The sequence below is a fragment of the Tachysurus vachellii genome, chromosome 18 (genome assembly GCF_030014155.1).
Source record: "Tachysurus vachellii isolate PV-2020 chromosome 18, HZAU_Pvac_v1, whole genome shotgun sequence".
NCBI classification, from domain to species: domain Eukaryota; kingdom Metazoa; phylum Chordata; class Actinopteri; order Siluriformes; family Bagridae; genus Tachysurus; species Tachysurus vachellii.
In genome coordinates, this window is record NC_083477.1 from 7054088 (window position 1) to 7070577 (window position 16490).

The 16490-nt window shown below is 38.8% G+C and overlaps 1 protein-coding gene across 1 annotated transcript in view; it reads left to right on the forward strand.

The window, feature by feature from the left end:
* The window catches only part of mrc2 (mannose receptor, C type 2), a 42467-nt gene extending 34069 nt beyond the window's left edge, over nucleotides 1–8398 (forward strand). Inside the window, exons 21-29 of the mRNA XM_060892068.1 lie at nucleotides 207–367; nucleotides 519–627; nucleotides 763–1001; nucleotides 1105–1270; nucleotides 2033–2182; nucleotides 2711–2830; nucleotides 3005–3187; nucleotides 3941–3964; nucleotides 4072–8398. Coding sequence (XP_060748051.1) covers nucleotides 207–367; nucleotides 519–627; nucleotides 763–1001; nucleotides 1105–1270; nucleotides 2033–2182; nucleotides 2711–2830; nucleotides 3005–3187; nucleotides 3941–3964; nucleotides 4072–4292 — 1373 coding nt within the window. The 3' untranslated portion in view covers nucleotides 4293–8398. The remainder of the gene's footprint in view (nucleotides 1–206; nucleotides 368–518; nucleotides 628–762; nucleotides 1002–1104; nucleotides 1271–2032; nucleotides 2183–2710; nucleotides 2831–3004; nucleotides 3188–3940; nucleotides 3965–4071) is intronic.
* The last annotated feature ends 8092 nt before the right edge of the window (nucleotides 8399–16490 follow it).

Sequence of the window (16490 nt, forward strand, 5' to 3'; positions counted from 1 at the left end):
GGTCTAAAACATGCTTAAGATGTAAAATTGGGCTTCTGAAAAGATAACTTATATTTCTTGAAGGCTTATGCTGCCTTCTTTTTAATGAGCATGGATTTGACAGAATGCAAATGTTACCTGGAATACACCTAGAATTGGATTCCACAAAACTCCTACTTATTTGATGTTTAGATCTTCTTTCACATTTCTCATTCTCTGTTCTGCAGCATTCCTGGTGACTCTGATGCCCAACTCGAGTTTTCATCTGTGGTTGGGGCTTACCTCAGATTCCCAAGGACACTTTAAGTGGGCGGAGCCTGGTCTTCTTAGCTATACAAACTGGGGCCCTGGGGAGCCAGTGACCAACGGTGGACAAAACAAAAGTCCAGTATGAAAAAAATTATTATAATCTTATGCACATAATTTATGAACTAAGTATTTGATCAAATATTCTTCATTATATTTGGACAGTTTTCCTCATTTCAACACATGAGTTAATGTTTTTCATTTGGTCCCTGTGCATGTGTGTGTATTCCTAGACTAATTGTGTGGTGCTACTCCATATTAGTCCTCACAGAACCACAGGAATGTGGGCATCTCGAGGATGTGAATCAGAGAAACATGGCTACATCTGCATGAAAAACAAAGGTATGGTGTGGGATTTTTCATTTGATGTAGTATATGAAATCTTCTTGTGAGGTTTTAATAATCCTGATAAATGGGGTACATGTGTTGAGGGCTACAACATGTAAAGAATCTGTGTGTTAATGTGTTTTGTGTCAGACCCTGCTATTCCCCCCGGTGTGGACCCTCTTCCCCCTGTTCCTGAGGCGCAGCTGGAGTTTAAGGGCAAACAGTACCGTTTGTTACAGGCACGGCTAGACTGGGAAGGGGCTCTGCATGTGTGTGAGTCTGTTAATGGTAGTCTGGCCTCGGTACGAGACCCACAGCAGCAAGCATACCTCACACTCCTACTCAATGCCCTCCGCAAGCCTGCCTGGATCGCCCTACACAGTGACGGGGTGAGTGGGTGTGCATGATGTGTGTGTGCTGTTTAGATTGCAAATGCGGTGCTACATGTTTAAATGTCAAGCCAAATGTGTAAATGACACATTGTGTCTCTAGGGCCGTGGATACAAATGGCTGGGAGAGGAGGAAGTTACTTTCAGCAATTGGCGCGATGGAGAGCCCAATCTGATGGCTGGGTGTGGTCACATGACCACCAGTGGCCAATGGACAATGTCATCCTGTAATATAAAATTGGATGCAACCATCTGTGAGCTGAATACAGGTATGGTGTGATTGTAAAATTGCAAATATACTATAAATTGCAAATTATTAATAGTGTAATTACACATTTATGTCATGTCAGAATTATGGTAATTACACAACTCTGGCTTATAACACAACCTCTGGCTTCATCAGACTCGTAAGGACTTATTGATATCTCACTAAATCACAGCAGCAGCTTCCAAAGTTAATGTGATTAGGAGTATTATGTCAAGAGAACATTATCCATCATCTTATGTCATTGTCTGTATAATAAATAGTATAGTATCGCTGTCCATCTTTAAAGCATTAAATGCATTTCTATAGAAATAACCAATTTCATCCAAATAGAGTAACATCTTGTCACGGACGCGGGGGTAAAAACGGACCCAAATGCAGGACAGCTTAACAAAAACAGGATTTATTAACTTAAAAAACCACGAAACAGGACAAAGACAACACCGGACAAAGACAACAGAGGATTCCGCGCTGCACAAGGCAACGCGGCTCAACTAAATACTAATGATAATCATGACACATGAGGGACAGTTGTGCAGAGGCGGGGAGGAAAAGACAAGGTCGGGGCAGACACGTGAACAAAGAACATAAACAAAAAGGCACATGGCCAAAGTCCGGGCAGAGTCCTGACACATCTTTAAAAATGAATAAATTTACTGTAATTCTGATATGACATGACTATGCTTTAAGATTAGATATAATGGTTTAGTCCTAACAACCCTGAATGTGTGATCTTTTCTGGTTGCTACACCTCTTTGTCCATCAGAGCGAGCAGTAGATCACAGGTGGATGTATCCGGGTCACTGCCTTCAGACAGTCGGAGACTGGGCCTGGGTTCCGTTCAGAAACTCCTGTTACGCCTTTAACCTCAACCAGCTGCGGCTGCAACACGATGCTGAGCACGCCTGCAAGAAAGGTACATGCGCACATATGTACACATGTAATAACCACTCTTAAACACCCTAATTAGGCTCTAGAATTAATCTTAATCTATAGGATTAACAAAGACACCTTCAGTACTATTAATTCAGAGATCCCAATTTACAGTCCCTATTCAGATCAGTGGGCAGCTAGATAATAGCTTAAATAAAAGATTTGCCTCTTTTTTTTTTAAACAATTTTACTTTTACCATACTGCTCCTGAATACTTTAATCTGATTGGTCAGAAAATGTTGATTAACGTTCTATAAGAACAGTACTTATTACCTTATACCTTAAAACCTTAAACTGATCGTTTTTATTGTAACAACTAAATCACAGTGACTTATATGTTGGACTCTCCACGTAAGTTTAAGTGTAAACCGAAGACAAACTGTGAAATAAGTAAAAACAAATATGGAAAAGCATCTGACTAACAGTGCACATATGTTTGAAAATGCAATATCTTACAGTGATGGTTAGCGTAATTTTTTTCTTTCTTCTCTCATCTGTCTCTTTCTCTCAGTGCGAGCAGAGCTACTATCAGTGCTGGATGAGAATGAGAATGGTTTTGTTTGGGAACACATTCAGAGCTACCAGGAGCAGGCTCATGGTGCCTGGCTTGGCATGACCTTCAGTACCAAAGGTAACCTCGAACCAGCCGTCAGGAGTGTTATATTTTCCTCCATATTTGTTTTGACAGAAAATTACTTGGGTTAAAATTTTACATTTGGATTAAATTAATAGCCAATCAGTTATTTAGGGATTAGTTTCATTCTGTATGTTGGTAACTCTACCAGTTTTCCTCTTGTTGTGTAAGTAGGAGGCAGTCTGCAGTGGCCGGACAGTTCGGTGGTGGAGTACACTAACTGGGAGCAGCAGGATGGGAATCTGAGCATGCTCTCTGCTAACAGCTGCTTCTGGGTGCAGAGTAACACAGGGCTCTGGAAGCCTGGATCCTGCAAGAACCGCACACACGGTGTCATCTGTAAACGGCCCCGAGGTAGGGATTTACCTCCTAACACACACCTCACATAAGTCCTCAAATGATTGAGCCTCACACATAGATAACCTGTTACGTTATATGTCATAACCAACAACTGAGCTAAAGTCATTTTAATAGTCAAATTTCAGAACTATAATTTCAATAAGTCTTGAATAAAACATGACTGAGTGCGCTGTTATAAAAAAGTAATCAAAGACAGTGTGGTGTGACGTTGCGAGATATAAAGTGGAGTTATAATCACTGCTCCAAAGCTGATTCTTTTCCAATAACAACAAACTCTGAAGTGTTTTATACCTCTTATACCACAGCAATTTGACAACTAATAAATGTTTTTGTTTATTAAAGAATACAAATGTTTATTTACAGAATGTCAAACTTTTTAGTTGTTTATTGTTACATTTAATGTTTTGGAACTACCACGAAACAAAATGACCTTTGGCATAGGTTTATATATTAGTAGTATATTACTACTACTTCTACTACTTCTACTACTACTACTACTACTACTACTAATAATAATAATAATAATAATAATAATAATAATAATAACAACAACAACAACAATAATGGTAGTAATAAGAATAAAAACCCACTTTTCAATGACCCTATAGTTTAAAAAATTGCTAACAAAATTAAACACAGATGATGGACAAGCAATGAATTAATGAATTAATGAATGAATGAATGAATGAATGAGCTGTTTTTTGACCCACTTTTTATGTGGATTTTCTTTTCCTTTTGTTCTTTTAGGACTGGAGGCTTCTGTTGTAGCAGGTAAAGTGCTCTGTTTACACTAATCAATTGAATCTTAGTAAATGCAGAATATTTATTTGATAATGATAGGAATAATTTGTTCATTATCCTTCTCTCTGTTTCTGTAGCTGATGTAGATCATCTTCCTGCCCTCGTTCTCATTCTGCTGGCTCTCCTGGTACTGATTGCTCTGATAGTGGGCGGAGTTTATCTGTATCGTAGGAGGAGCCCTGGCTCTGCCGGATCCTACGAGGGCGCTCGTTACAGTCGCACTAACCTCACCCCATCTGAAGAGGCAGAGAAAAATATCCTGGTGTCGGACATGGAGCTAAACGAGCAAGGGGAATAATGAAGGAAGATAGATCTTAATGATTGACTCAGTAAACTGGCCTGCACACACAAGGACTAATTGAACTGACTTTGTTTTTTTGTTTTGTTTTTGTTTCAAGGGTTTTTTTTTTCCTTTTTGTGGTGACATTTAGAAAGCTGTGTGGAGCGCAGCAGATGTCAATCAAACACGAAGGTGGAACTCCACCCCATTTGAACTGTTGCGTCATACCTGCACACCAACCAATCAGAATCCACCAGTTTAAAAATGGCTGATATGTGACTGATATGCAAATAGTGTTCTTTTTATGCTTCACGTTAACTCTTTTTGGGAATTCAGTTTATAACCATATATGTGTTTCTTAGTTACCATCCGGTCATTCGTATTTTTTGCGGTACAGAAAAGAAAAGCCATACCAGTTCAGATTTCCAGACACAAATGCACACACACAAGCACACTATCTGTACCAAAGTGTTATACCATAGCAGTATTTTTGCAGACTGTGACTGTGACGTGGTTCTAGTTTTACTTTTATTCATCTTTTTGATTACCTCCAGCTAAAAGGAGGATTAATTTTTGAGTCCACAAATCATCTGCCTGTGGAATTCTCCCCTTTTATTTTCCCTTTCATGTCGCTTCTCTCTCACCTCTTTGTTTCTCGTTCTCTATCCAGCTGAATGCCGGGTGCTGTCTGGATGTGATAATCATAGTGATTAGAGATGAAAGGAATTGATAGCATGTGGAGCATTTGACAATACAGAGGCGAGACAGAGACATAGAGGGAACACTGGGGGTAGAAATGAGCTGTGTGGATTAAAGAATGAGAGTAATTTAAAGGTCTTTTCAGCATGGCTGGTGCTAGTTAAAGCTCGACTGTGCTGCTGAGATTAGCTGGTGCTTGGATCAATTTGGTGTCTTTCCATTTTTTGAGTGCTGTTTAGTAAATGAGCTCTTTTGAAAGTTTACAAAAATGGTCTGAGGAGTGTGGCACAAACTACAGCTTTTTCTAGTTATGACATATTGATTCATAAATTCATAGGTTCATGCAATCTTTCTGGCCAGTCATTTTCTTTTTTTCTTTTTTTTGCTTTTCCTAACATTCTTAAAAGGTTTCAGATTCTGTAGAGTTGCCTTTTTCCTTTATTCCCCATTGTCTCTCTCTCTCTCTCTCCCTCTCCTTTTGGCGAAAGCGTGGGGTTGAAAAGGTGCTGCGGCCAACTGTGGAATGTCGAGTCAGCAAGTGGATCGGGTCTGGAACCAATTTTAACCTTTGAGGAACAAGAGAGAGGGAGAGAGAGAAAGAGAGAGAGTTGGAGAGAGAAAGTGTGAGTGAGAGACAGAATGACAGGAAGAAAGAAAGAAAGAAAGAAAGAAAGAAAGAAGTTTGTGCAAGTTTATGTTGCACGGTCACTGCGGCGCCTCTAGTGGACATTGTGTCATCACAGTAAGTGAAGTCTGCACTTTCAAATATATTTACAATCTTTTATGAGCATTTCTTCTCTATGTACATGTTACGCGTGCATGTTACAGCACAATAACTGGCCAGGACTGTGCAAAAAGATAAGCGAAATGATAAAATATACAGCTCCTTCCATGGTCTTGCTCACTGTCTGAGGTTCGGTCATGATGCAGTCGTCCTGAGTCATACTACACTTTCAGAATTTGATAAAAGGCCATTTCCTCAGCAGAGCAACTGCCACGTAGGCGAGTCTCAGTGAGTGCAGGTTTTTTGTGGCCTCCCACGCCATAAAACGTTTCAACATTTTGCAATGATCCCTTCCAAAAACACTCATGCAACACTCAAGAACATTAGCCTATATCATCGTATACAGACAGATTTTATTTGCAAGGCTAGTAAAAATCAAGTTGCCGAAAAAAAAAATAGTACATACTTTTTATGGTTTTTATAATCGGTTGAGATTTCAGCCACCTGTCCTTGGTATTGAAAATATTTCTTGATAATTAAAAATACTGCAGTTTCTTCAGAAGTAAGATGACTGAGGAATCAGAAGACTAAAAGTCATTGTGATGGTTTATTGTGCACAGAGACAGCCTGTGTAATCCACAGCGTAATCATGCACTGGAATACTTGACTTCAAGATAATGCTCAAGGCTAGAAAAAAAATCCATTATTATATTCTTTGGATTACACTAATGATCCATTCATGTAAACTGTTCTACGTATTATAACCACTGACCAGGTGATTATCCATCTATGTATCCCACAATTAGGACACACAGGTTTACTCATCTATCTACATCCCAACCATCAAATCAAATGTAGCTATTAATGAGCCTAAAATGAGCCAACATACCTGTAGTTTTTGTGTCCTGGGCTTGTTGCAGACTTTTAAAAGCACACAGGCAGCAACAGTGAAGCATGACATAAGTCAATAGGAGGATGATAAAGTCCCAGCAATTTAACAGTAAAATAAACGTATAGCCTGAGGCTAAAATAGCAGCAGCAAAATGGCAATGTCTTTTTCAAGGTTATGAAACAATTCATTATTATACGATCAAATAAAACATGATTTTTTTTGTGACAAAAAACAAAACAAAAAAACAGCACAAATGTCTGTAGCAGATATCTGTTATCAGCTGATAACTCATAATGCCTATGCAGTAAAGCTAGAAAACATTTTGTGACATTAGGAATGGTTTATATTTAATTTCTTTAAGTGAATTTGCTTTCATTCCAGGATATAATGTTTTGCTTTTCCACATTGACATGAGCTGGTTAGCTAAACATCATTGCTAGTCTATTACACTGGGGACTGCTCATGACCGAAACCTGAAATTTCTTTCTTTCTTTCTTTCATTCTTTCTTTCTTTCTTTCTTTCTTTCTTTCTTTCTATCTTTCTTTCTTTCTTTCTTTCTTTCTTTCTTTCTTTCTTTCTTTCTTTCCTTCTTTCTTTCTTTCTTTCTTTCATGAGCTAAATGCTTAAAAGCTGTCAACGTTTCCAAGATAGATGGCTAGTCAAGTAGCTGACTGATTAAAGCCTCCAAGACCAAATAAACTACACACACACACACACACACACACACACACACACACTGCTATAAATGAAAACTGGCCAGAAGCTGTTGATTCATATTCTATAACAGCAGCTGTGACAACAGATTCAGTTATAATTTTATAAAACAAACAAACAGACAGCAGCTTCTATTGTTTACCCCACTTCTTCCACCTGTATGAGAGACAGCCAGTATAACCTGAGGCAAATAATATATGGATGAAATTGACTGAAAATTGTAACAGTAAGTTTCCCAGCATGAGAAATGCTTCAGGGCAAAGAATAGTGTGCTTTCTGGTTGCTCAGTAACACAACAAGCTACATGTTTTGCCATAAAGGAAGAGAAAAAGAGAAGCTGGTGAGGGAATAACTCTTTAAGGCTGCTTGATAACAGGATAATTAATTAATGAATTTAATATAACTATATACGGGTAAAACAACAGTAAAACATTTTCAACACATTGCTGTGGTAGATGAGGAATGAAACACATGCTGTTATAAGAAAATAATCCCATTTCTTATCAGGCCACATCACACCATCGTGTTTTATTCCATACTTATGACCTTCATTTATTAAAGTAATTGTGTTAACATGCTTAGCTTATTTCTTCCAGCCTGTGATGAAGCCCCCTGCTGGCTGTGGGGCCCATAACAACCACTTAGTTCACTTAGGAGATGGCTGGCACTGTTGGGATCTATTGCTTTAATCAGACTGACCACAGTTAGATGTTAGTATTGGAATTTAAGCGAGTAATAAAAATGTGACAGGAATAATGACATAGCGAGACTGATGGCTCATAACTACATGTCCAAACGTTGGCTGTAATATCACACATGACACACATGACAGAATGACATAAGAGTTGAGGTTGCGACACAGTTACTGATATCATCTACGCTTAGGACCTTGTAGTAGAGGACAAAAAATGTAATGTGATTGTAATTGCGAAAATGAGATCGAGGGTTTTTTCTTTCTTTCTTTTTGTCAAAAACAGTAAATGAATTGATTCTTTGTCAAAAGCGTTTTCTCATTTTCCAATATGCACCGGTTATCTACGTGTTTTAAATCCTTTTTTTTTATATATAAATGAATAAAGTATATGTTGGCTATGCGGCAGTCTACAAATGAATGTTTCTGTGATCAGTTTTGCGTTGTGGTGTACAGCTACTCACATTCAGTCACTAGCTTTAGGTTTTAAACAGTGATATTTGTGCTATGAAACAACATCACTGCCTGGCATGTACTGGGGGAAAAACCTTTGAAAACTTTATTTAAAGAGTGACATTTGAACAGACTTTCACAAGTACACAGTGTGTGATTCAGCCCTGTGACAGCAATGTCAGTAGGTGATACATGATGGTGCAGACATCACTCAGCTGTTCAGAGATACCAGCCTGAACTTCACATCCATGGCTTCAAAAAGCAGCTTTCAGTAAAAAAAAAAAAAAAAAAAAAAAAAAGGGAACAATATTGGCTTTAAAGACTGTCCCTTCTCTGCAACACCACTTTTCACTGGCCACAAATTTGTTATATTGTACTTATTGTACAAAAGACCAAATATTCCTTCCACTGACAAATGTGTTCATCGGGTTTTACACAAACTTGTGGAGTCTGTGCCAGCTCGAGTGCAAAAAGAGAATTTAAAAGGGAATATTAAATTAACTGCTTCTTTAAAATTTGAAATGAAATAAATAATTAAAACAAAATAAAGTCAAACCAAATACAAACTTTTCAAATGCATGTAAATATGCTATAACATTTTACTGTTCACTGAAGTTATTTTGCTGATATTGTCATGTCATTCATAATTAAAAAATTGTATTATATTTGTAAAAATAGTTTTCTTTAGTGGTCTCAGACTTTTGGGCCCACTGTATGTAGTATTATGAGGTCTTAACACAACCTGGATGACTTGAAGCCTTAAGAAACATTGCTATACCGGTTGTTTTGTTTGATTTATTGTTTGTTTTTTTTTAATTAGCATTATATTAGCATTATATACCACTTTTACACAAAAAGGTTGTTTCCTTTCTTCACAGCAGGGTGAAGTACTGGTTGGAAACTGCCCACATTTCCATGCATGGGAGCAAAAACCACCCACTCCCACATGTATGCGAGCCAAAATACCCACTCTAACATGTATGAGGCTAAATACCACCCACTCCTATATGCATAATATTTGATATAATAAGATATAATATAATAACTCACTCACTCACTCATTTTCTACCGCTTATCCGAACTACCTCGGGTCACGGGGAGCCTGTGCCTATCTCAGGCGTCATCGGGCATCAAGGCAGGATACACCCTGGACGGAGTGCCAACTCATCGCAGGGCATAATATAATAACTACTTACTCAAATCTGTATGAGAGTAAAAACCATTAATTCCAACCTGGATGCATGAGAGTAAAAATGGTCCCCTCTTACCTACATGACAGTAAATACCACCCCCTCCTGCATGCTTGATTACTCCAGTATGCATGAGAGTATATTATGTATATCGTCATCACCCCCTCCCGACTGCATTAAGGTACAGACCTCCTGCTCATGTATCCTTCTTATTAGCACTAAGTTTGATGTGGATGTGGTAGCCTAGTATTTAAGGTGCTGCCACTACTGGGCCCCTGAGCAAGGCCCTTGTTGCTCAGTTGTATAAAATGTGAGTTGCTCTGGATCAGGGTGTTTGCTAAATGCTGGAAATGTAAAATGTACCCTTAACATCACATCCTTTGTTTTTTTAAATGACAAGCTTCATGACTGACAGGCGAGAATAAAGATCCAATGGTCATGTATGTTTGTTTAAGGAGAAGCATCAACAAATATTCTAACTTTTTTTTTGTGTCTGCAACAGTAATAAACAAACTGCCTCAAAAACACTAAGGCACTGACTGACGTTCACCACAAGGGGGCAGAATATACTTTCCAAGTTAACTGCCCTTTCTATAAATTTAGCATTGTTCTGTAATGGGTTTGAAATGAAATTCCATTGCTTTAAATAATGGCATTACTCCAAATACATAAAATGGATTTCTGTGTGTTTGTGTGTGTGGTGTGTGTTGTGTGGTGTGGTGTGGTGTGTGTGTGTGGTGTGTGTGTGTTTGTGTCCTGACCTTGCAGCGATTTCTCATTGCAATGTCACCATAAAGAGATGTGTGTTTATTCGAGTGTCATGTTATTCCCTAATCTCAAAGCAAATCAAACAGAAGTGCTTGTTTCAGCAATGCACTGCTGTAGCTTTCACTGTACTCTCTCGCATCTGCAGCCAGCCGTGTGCTTTCGCATGCATGTTATTTCCAAACTGACATGTTAGCCGTGTATGAGTTCAGCTAGAAAGAGAACTGAACCGAGACGGTGAGAGCTTCTTGATAATAATCTGTCAGTGTGTAGACATTTGATGGCAGCTTTTGTATGGCTCCTGTGAACACACAGCCGTGAGATTAGACTAGATCATGTTTGTTTTATAGTGGCACTCAGCAGGCATTGTGTATGTGTGTGTGTGTGTGTTTGTGTGTATGTGAATATGTGTGTATTGCAGGGTTGAGTGGCTGCTGACTGTGTTCCAGGAGCTTCATTAACAGCCTAATTAAAAAGACAGACACGCACACAGAGTAAAAGAGCAGACAAGTGTCTTAAAGGAATATACCGACGTTTCTTCACCTGATCTCTATTCATCACGTGTGTAACATACCTGTGATCGCCACAGACAGGACGCCTGTCCCTGTAATGAGAAAATAATGGAAAACATATTAACTAAAAATTTAGTTCTAATAGGAATCTGATGTAAGTTTGGTTATTACAGAATATTTAAAACAAAAAATACTTTTTGAGATAGAACTCTTCTGAGACCGCGTCCTGTCTATGACTGATCCAAATAGGACATTCTTGTAAGCAGCCAGTTTTTCAATTTATCCTTAGCTCACTGTTGACATGATGTGAACAGCAAACCGTTGGAGGGGAATCATTATGCAATAAGCCTTTACATAAAAATCTGGGCCTTTTGTCTTTCCCAGGCTCCATATTGACCGAAATCTTTCATATCAAATGTAGGCTACATGCAAACAGAAGTAGCTTTGGAAGGTCATGGGTTCAAATGCTGGCATTGCCAAGATCCACTATTGGGATTTTGAGCAAGACTCTTAACCCATAACGGCTCATTTGCTTCTTTTACCTCTGGAGAAAAGCATCAGCCAAATGGGCAAATGTTAAATGTTAGCAAAATATGCAGTCACCACATGGTTAGATGTTATAATGACTTAGATAAAAGGTCAAGAAGACAAACACAATGTACTGCACAATCATATACTCCTTTTAATTTATACTAGTTTTTTCCTTTGTCTGGTATAAGGCACTAGCTAGCTTGCCATAAATTCATTCATTCATTCATTCATTTTCTACCGCTTATCCGAACTACCTCGGGTCACGGGGAGCCTGTGCCTATCTCAGGCGTCATTGGGCATCAAGGCAGGATACACCCTGGACGGAGTGCCAACCCATCGCAGGGCAGCTTGCCATAAATGATTACATGATATTAGCTACCAGTCTATTTGATTAGGTTTCCATGGAATGAAAGCATGGGACTGTGAAACACGCTGAAGCTTTTTGCTCATTGTATTAATTCATACAATTTTATTTGTTCATTGTTTGTTGTTATTGTTTACAATTAACAATACAGCTACATTCAGGAAGAAGGAAATATTTAAGAAATAATAAAAAAAAAAACTTTTCCTATGTAGCATTATCAAACTTACACTGAAGCAAAACAGTGAGAAAGTAATTCTGGTTATTTACATTTTGATAAAGGTTTTCTGTTGTCCATGAGATATAAGGCAGAACCTGAGGCACTTCTGTTGTTTACTCTGAATTTTGTTGCTAGCAAAATGTAAAATTCCTAGCAGTTCTATCTCCTAAAGTAAGAATTATACACTATTGGTGTGACTGAAGAATTCACATCCAAAAAAGTTAACTGTAAGTGTTAATACAAAGCAAATTAAATATATTTATTGTAAATACATTTCTTTTCAACATTTTGTTTTGCATCATAAGTGAGTAAGTGGAAATGTGCTTCAGTTCTTCAGAGAAGATAATCCTATCTGTGGTAATCACACATACACTATACATGGGTAAGATTTGGTTGACACAAAGCCAGGAATATTCTTGCTGTCTAGCTGTCTGTCACTAATTCCATTTCAGCTCTGCTATTTATGAGAGAAGGGAGAAGACAGTCAAATTCTGATCACAATAATCATAGAGATTTGGTGGAACTGTGAGGAAAAGAGAGAGAGAAAGTGCGGGAGTGGGAATTGACTGAGATAGAATTGAGCGGTACTTCAGCCGTGTATAAAGCCATCTTGCTACAAGTGTGAGCTTGCATCATGATAGATGCTCCATTGTTGTCATAAATTGCCTCACCAGGCAGCCACCTGCTTGGTGTGTGAGAGAGACAGACAGAGAGAGAGAGAGAGAGAGAGAGAGAGAGAGAGAGAGAGAGAGAGAGAGAGAGAGAGAGAAAGACTGCAGTGGAGGACATGATGTAAAAGGGATTAGGTTGTAGTGGAAGACAGAATTAGGTGCTGTAACAATGTTTGCTCTTTAGGAAAAGAAAGCTGATTATCTCTGTGCAATGTGGGGTGGAGTGTCGGAGAGCATACCAATATTTCTAATCCTTTAACCTGTCCTACAAAGGTAGCATGTTAAGAAGGAAGTCTTTAATGAAAGAACAGAACAGAGTTAAAGTATATAACTAGACCTTGAAGTTAATAAAAAAACACAATAAAATGTGACCTGGAGATGACGTCCCATGAGCCGAAATTGCTCAGGTCTTTTGGCTCATCATAGAAGACCGAACTTACCAGGGATAATCCAGGTTAGAGAAAACACATATACATATATTATTATTAAAGGGGATACATGGAATTCCTTTGATCATTAAAATGAACTTAGCCATCCTGAATAAGACAAGACAAGTCAAACTATCCATGTTTATGTCATACAGAGTGCATGATGTGGATGTCTTGTATTAATTAAAAACAATTGAACCCAATAGCTGAGTGGAAATTGTCTTTCAATGTTGGTCCGTGCTGCAAGAATTGGTCATTATTCATTATTACACAGAATAACACCAGAAAATTGCAAATTAAATCGGCACGAGCCAATTTCCACGCTCTTTCATCCAGTTGCTATTTTTGTGCTCAGAATTGAACATGCCTACATTGACTTTGATGGAGCAGCGCAACAGGAGGTGAGATTTGAAATCGCAGTGGTATTTTTAAACCCTCTTTGGTCCAAAATTGCATTTACATTATTCTCAATCAGGAAGCCTTAACCACTTGTGCCTCTGCACAGAATGAAATCCTAAAAGTCCAGTCCCAGTTCTTACTACTCCTGAATACACATTTGCACTTGTGACTCATTCTCCCGCCACATAGATACCCTAAAGATTCTCCTTCCAGAAACATCACATTGAGTCTGACTCCTCCAAGGTATCTTCATCATGTTGTTTCAGGGAGCTCTTCCTTGATCTTGTTGCTTCTGCATCTAAAAGTAAATCTACATTCAACTGATACTGCTTGGAGATCATGATGGTGGCTTTGAACTGCTGTTTCTGCAGTCGGTTTCACTCTTGGGTGTCTAACACTGAACATTTGATGGCTTTGCAATGAATTCAGACATTGTGCTGATGCTAATACTTATACTGTAGGTTGCTTGAAAACTCCTGGTTACATAACTGCACTTGACAATATACTGTTATAAAAGGGAAATTATTTATAATTGGGCACTCCAGTGTCACTTAGGATGTGTGCGCCTCAATGTCCCTTGAAATTGCTCTTGCCACCATTACCTTTGCCTTGCTTATTAGGGATAAATATGAATGACTTTAAATTCATTTAAGGCTGCTTTGCAACAATGTCCAGTGTTAAAAGTGTGATACAATTGAACTGATACAATTGACCCGAATTAAATGGATAAACGTTATTACTATGGCAATCAGTAGTAGGAACGCATACTGGCAACTTTATAGTACAGAGATTTATAGCGATCCGCATGTGTGAACACAGTTTAAAATGTTTTAAATGCAACATGGTTGTTGGGGCCAGATGGGCTGATTTAAATATTTCAGAAACTGCTAATTTCCTGAAGGTTCCAAACACAGCAATCACTGGAGATTGCACAGACTAGTGTGAAAAACAGCAATAAAAACATACAGCAACAATCAGTTCTGTTAAAGACCCTGTTGATAAGAGGGCAGAGGAGGAGACTGGTTTGAACTGACAGGAAGGTTATGGTACATCAGCTCAAATAATCGCTCTTTGAGACCATGCTGAACAGAAAGGCATTTAAAAATGCACTATACATTGAACCCTGCATTGGGCTACTGACCAGGAGGTTATGAGTTTGAATCCTAGGATCACCAAGCTGCCACTGTTGGGCCCTTGAGCAATGCTCTTAACCCTCAACTAAATAAATGTAAACTTGTGTAAATGAGAAAATGCTGTAAATGCAAATAAAAATTGGTTACAACAGTACAAACCCACATCAGGTTTCACAACTGTCAGCCAAACACAGGAGAGAGACAGACAAGGAAGTGTTCAGTGAACTTCTGCTCTGTATCTGCCAGCTGGTCAGATGGCAAGAGGTTATATTAGGTACAGAGCAAAGCTTTGTGGTGTGAAGAAAACAGGTTCAAGGTTAGATGTTGATTTGTTTCAGATGGTATGAAAATGCCTATGCCAGAAGGGTGAATTGTAGTGATCAACAACTGTGAGGGTACACTTGTGACATACTGACTATTAAACATCTTGCTTCATCTTAGCAACACTAGGATCAAATCAGGAGCTAACAATGCAAACCTTAAACTGATAAAGACTTTGTTTTCTTTAATACTTTAATCATTTAACTATAATGCGTCACAACAGAAGATCATTTATGGACATTTGAAGTGTGTGTGTGTGTGTGTTTTGTGTGTGTTGTCTAAACAGCTGCTGTCCACCGATGCAATGCTGCAGTTGGCATTCTGAAATCCAGACCAGACACATACTGTACAATAGACACTGTATCTGTCTTGTCTCATCTTGCAGAACTTAGAGCCAGAATTAGCATCTGTGTGTTTGTGCAAGAGGCAGCATGTGTGTTTAATATAGGTGTGAGTTTTGACTGATTTCCCTGGTGCCTTGTTGCTTTCTGAGATTTGCTGGATGACTGGCAGCTGGGAGAAAGAAAGAGGGTGAATCAGTGAGTTAGTGTTTGTGTGTGTGTGTGTGTGTGTGTCAGCCTACAATCAAGGATAAGAAAATTAATACTAAAATCAATACTAATAAACTGGGGGCTCAATGTTGTGACTGAGGGTGTCTGTTAGTTTGCAAAGGGCAGAAAGCCATATTGTAAAGCAGCAGGTTTTTTGGCTGGTCTATGACAGTGTCTGCACTCCCGCTGTGCCAATCACCAAGCACATGACAGCTGATTGGCTAAGAGCAGTGATGGACAGGGACAAGGAGCGAGATGTGCTGCCAGACACCCGCTCACACAGCACCTGGTCGTATACTCTTATGTAGAGCAGCCAAACATTTGCGTATGTGTGTTTTATGTGTCAGCCTTAGTAACAGATGCTACTGTGCTTCACAGTGCTGCCTCTTCTCACACTGCAGACTGAAAATGAACTGATGATTGCTTTCAACACTAGCTGGAGTGTGAGTGCTACACTTGTTAACTACAGATGCTAAATATTCTGTCTCTGTTCTTAGATGAGATTCAGAAACGACAAGCACACTCCTTTTCATCCCCACAAGCCAGTCACAGTTCATAAGCCCTTAAGCTGTACTCTGGTGTTTTTCTAGCTGAATTGCCTCTGTAGTCTGTGTGCGATTATCATGAACAAGAATTTTGACATGTTTTCCTTTAATGCGAAAAGAAACGAAAACCTTGTTCGTCGAACATGACTTGTAGCGGAGGTCTAAGGGCAGGGGTTGAATTCTGTTGGTAAACACTTGAGAAAATCACAGAGTTTTATAGAATGTTTTAATACATTGTTCAATTAAATGAAGTTTAATCTTTCAGAGGGATGAAATTGTGATAATGCATTGTACTTATAGACATGTAAACACACTCACTCTCTCTCACATTTTCTACCGCTTATCCGAACTACCTCGGGTCACGGGGAGCCTGTGCCTATCTCAGGCGTCATCGGGCATCAAGGCAGGATACACC